This window comes from Harpia harpyja, chromosome 17 (assembly GCF_026419915.1).
Source record: "Harpia harpyja isolate bHarHar1 chromosome 17, bHarHar1 primary haplotype, whole genome shotgun sequence".
Lineage (NCBI taxonomy): Eukaryota > Metazoa > Chordata > Aves > Accipitriformes > Accipitridae > Harpia > Harpia harpyja.
This window is the reverse complement of record NC_068956.1, coordinates 328,050-331,711: the sequence shown is the minus strand read 5'-3', so window position 1 is coordinate 331,711 and position 3,662 is coordinate 328,050. Positions and strand designations below refer to the sequence as shown.

The window sequence follows — 3,662 nt, the reverse complement described above, 5'->3', positions numbered from 1 at the left end:
GGGGAAGGAAAAAGCACACAGAGATTGGCCACGACAATAAGACCGGAGCTGGGAATACAGTGCCCAAAATGGGATGCAATAAAGGAGGAAAAAGCTGGTGTGTAGCACAGTAATATGACCAAGAGATGGAGCTGCAGGTGCTCAGAGCCTTGAGCCAGGCACCTTTGGATGCGAGCTCGAAGGTGGTCTGGAGGATCGTCAGGTAAGACACAGCAATGAGTGTGGCATCCACACCTGTCACAAAAACAGCAATCGTGACACCACACCAGGCATTCATGGTGATGTCCACACAGGGCAGCCTGGCTATGCCTGTGCGCTTGCAGTAGGTGTGAGGGAGGAGTTTGTCTCTGCAAAAGGTCAAGCATTTCACAAAAAACAACGATGGGGAAAATGATGAATTCTGCTTTTATGACAGAAATGCTAACATAGGTAAAGGAAATTCACCCCTTCATAACCCACCCCAGGGGGAAGACCATGCTGCTTAGTTTCAAGCTAGCACCCCAGGTCTTACCTGAAGTCACCAGATGGCCTCCCATTTGCTCAGCAGACACTCAGAGGAGCTTGTCTTGACCTCCAGCAGTTCCTAGGACCAAAGGCTTATTTTTTCATGGCCTTTAACACCACAAAGGACTGCTGTGGTCACACATCTTCATCCCCTTCATAACACCATAAAGCATCTGCAAAATGCTTTGCTTTCATTTTCATTAAAAGGGGACTGTGAACCAACTCTCAGCCATTATTGCTGCTGAGCAGAGTTGGATCAAAGTGCTGGTTTCTCCAGATTTTCTCCCCCTCGTCTTACCCCTCTCATTATTGCAGCAGTGGGAGAGGTGTTTCACGGGGACTGAGCAGCGCTGGTGTGTGCTGAGGGAAGGAGCAGGACCTGTCCTGGAAGACAGCATGTTTCCTCCCAGCTCACCATAAGTTTTCAAAAATGTGGACCTTGGGACTGGGTGAAGTAATTGAGAATAAGCCGAGGGGAACATGGACCTGCATTGCCCACCATCACCCCTGCGCAGCTACAGGAACACACTGGGACCCTCACATTGGCCCATTGGCCAAGCATCAGCCAAAGTGCCCCCACCAAAACACTCCTTCCCTTGGATGCCTGAGCTCCTCTGGAGCCACCTCCGCTGGGACTGCAGCCCCCTTCTCTGGTACGGCCTGTACCCCTCCTCCTTAGGATTATGACACTGCATTCACCTCTATTAAATTAGCTGTCTTTGCCTCATCTAAAAACCTTATTAGCAATGATTTTATACTTGCTTCTACACAACTGATAACGATCATATATAGCATCAGACCCAGCGTCCAATCAGTCCCTGCTGAATGTCCCCAGAAATATACGGAAAACTAGCTCTCACTGGGGAGCTATCACTGAAATAAGACTTTGCAGTTAGCCAAACTCCATTAACATCTGCTTTACTTATTATTTATTTGTTTGTTTGTTTGTTATAATGAGGTATATATCACAATATTCTGAAAATAAAAAAATACTCACAGTTGTATTCAGCCTTTGGGTAACTTTATCACCCAAATGTGGAAGTCATCAGAAAATGAAATGACATGATTCTACAGAAGATAACACCAAAAATAAGTACTGACTGCCATTAATTACATTCTTGCCCTTTTTACACTTTATTGATCAAGTCTCATATTCACTTTTCCATTATTTTATTTGGAGCTAATGTCAAACTAAGCAGTTTCAAATTTCTTCAATAATCCCATTTCTCCTTTTTAATATTAGCACATATCAGAAAGGGTTTCTTTTTTTCTGTTTTCTTTTTTTTTTTTTCACTAGTTTTGCTAAGCCTGGGGATACCTGAGGATGACTTGCAGGCCTGGTGGCTCCTCCACCGGCTCTTCTGGACCCCCCAGGCACACATTATCCAGACCTGCTGATTTCCACTTGCCTGAGTCCCGTTCCCAAAGGCTATGGACAGGATGAATCTGCAGTTGAAAATGTGAATGGAAATATTCACAGGCAAAATCTGAATTGAAATGTGCACCACAATGTAAAGAAGTTTGAGGTGCGCTGGAGACTTTGGGGTTGCCCGAGCTGTCTGTAAAATTCAGCAAAATTTAGTCAGCAGGCGTGCACCAGAACTACCGGTACATCTGGGAACCTGTCCAGCCTCTCTGCAACAGAGCTATGGGTTGGATGTTGATGTCTGCTGAACACACTTATCTTGAAAACATTCCCATCTGGTCCACATTTGCCAGGTCCCCACTGTCTTTCATTCATTTCCCTCTTTTCAAAGCTTCATTTCACCCCTCTCACTGGTAGACCAGCCCGGTTGCCCGTTCCCACCTGCCCGGCTATGCCCTGCTGCCTAAGCCCCCCAGCCTGAGCAGGTGAGCCACATGCTCCCAGATCTGCCTTGTTCTCACCCCGTAGATGATGGGGTTGAGCATGGGCGGCACCACGACGTAGAGGTTGGCCAAGGAGATGAGGACATGTTGAGGAACACGTTGGCCAAACCGGTGCACTAGGAAGGAGAAGAAGGCTGGTGTGTAAAACATGGCAATGACGCAGAGGTGGGAGCCACAGGTGTGCAGAGCCTTGGGGGAGGCACGTGGGGATGGCAGCCCCCAGAGACACCTGAAGATCAGCGCGTAGGAGACAATGATCAAGATGGCATCCAAGCCAGCTGAAAGGAAGCCAGCAGCTACCCCGTACCAGATGTTGACAGAGATGTCGGCACAGGCCAGGCGGGCCACACCGATGTGCTCGCAGTAGGTGTGGGGCATGACGTTGTGCCCGCAGTAGGGCAGCCGCTTGAGGAGGAAGATGGGGGGAAACATGATGCAGAAACTCCTGATTAAAGCCACCACACCAACCTTCCCCACAACAGAGCGCGTCAGGATGGTCATGTATCGGAGGGGGTCACAAATAGCGATGTACCGATCAAAGGCCATCGCCAGTAAAACAGCCGACTCTGCCACAAAAACAAAATAGATGGAGAACATCTGTGCCAGGCAGCCACTGAAAGAGATTTGGGTGGACAGAGACCAGAGGATGCTGAGGGTTTTGGGCACAGTGGCAGTGGACAACAGCAGGTCGCACACTGCCAGCATGCACAGGAAGATGTACATGGGCTCATGGAGGCTGCGCTCCTTCACGATGGTGAGCAGCAGGACCGAGTTCCCGAGCAGGGCAGCAGAGTACATCATGCAGACTGGGATGGAGATCCAGGTGTGAGACTTCTCCATCCCAGGTATCCCCACCAAGATGAAGAATGCAGGGTGGGAACCTGAGACATTGGGTGTTGACATGGCTTGATGCAACACTTCATGTGGTTCTTCGCTTGCAGGAGCTGTGTAATGGTAGGAAGGTAGGTAGGAAGAAAGGCTCTAAGAGCAGCTGAACTATACCCGGGATACAAAGGGGAACTGAACTCATGATTAGCATTGCTCGAGGCACAGACACTTAAACTTCTGAACCATGTTTTATCTGGAAGTGTTAAATATTGTGCAGTTTACTCCATCAGGGTTCCTCTCCACTATTCAGGTCCCTACATACTGGCTAGGTACTGTTATTTCTGCCGTTTGAGTCTCTGAAGCAAGGAGTCTTCTGCCTGCAACTGCCTGCAGCTGCTGGGAACTAGAGCAAAATATACAGGAGACTCACTCTTGAAACAGTGATCGCATAAATGCTTCTC

General features: G+C 48.6%; 1 protein-coding gene across 1 annotated transcript; it reads right to left on the bottom strand.

Annotated features, from left to right (window-relative positions):
* Window positions 1-2,319: 2,319 nt before the first annotated feature.
* LOC128153425 (olfactory receptor 52B2-like) lies at window positions 2,320-3,276 on the bottom strand. The gene has a single exon (XM_052812801.1). The coding sequence runs from the start codon at window positions 3,274-3,276 to the stop codon at window positions 2,320-2,322; it is 957 nt and encodes a 318-aa protein (XP_052668761.1).
* Between the last annotated feature and the right edge of the window lie 386 nt (window positions 3,277-3,662).

Coding starts and splice junctions, on each gene's coding strand:
- LOC128153425 (XM_052812801.1), bottom strand. CDS start 3,276: ATGTCAACACCCAATGTCTCAGGTTCCCACCCTGCATTCTTCATCTTG.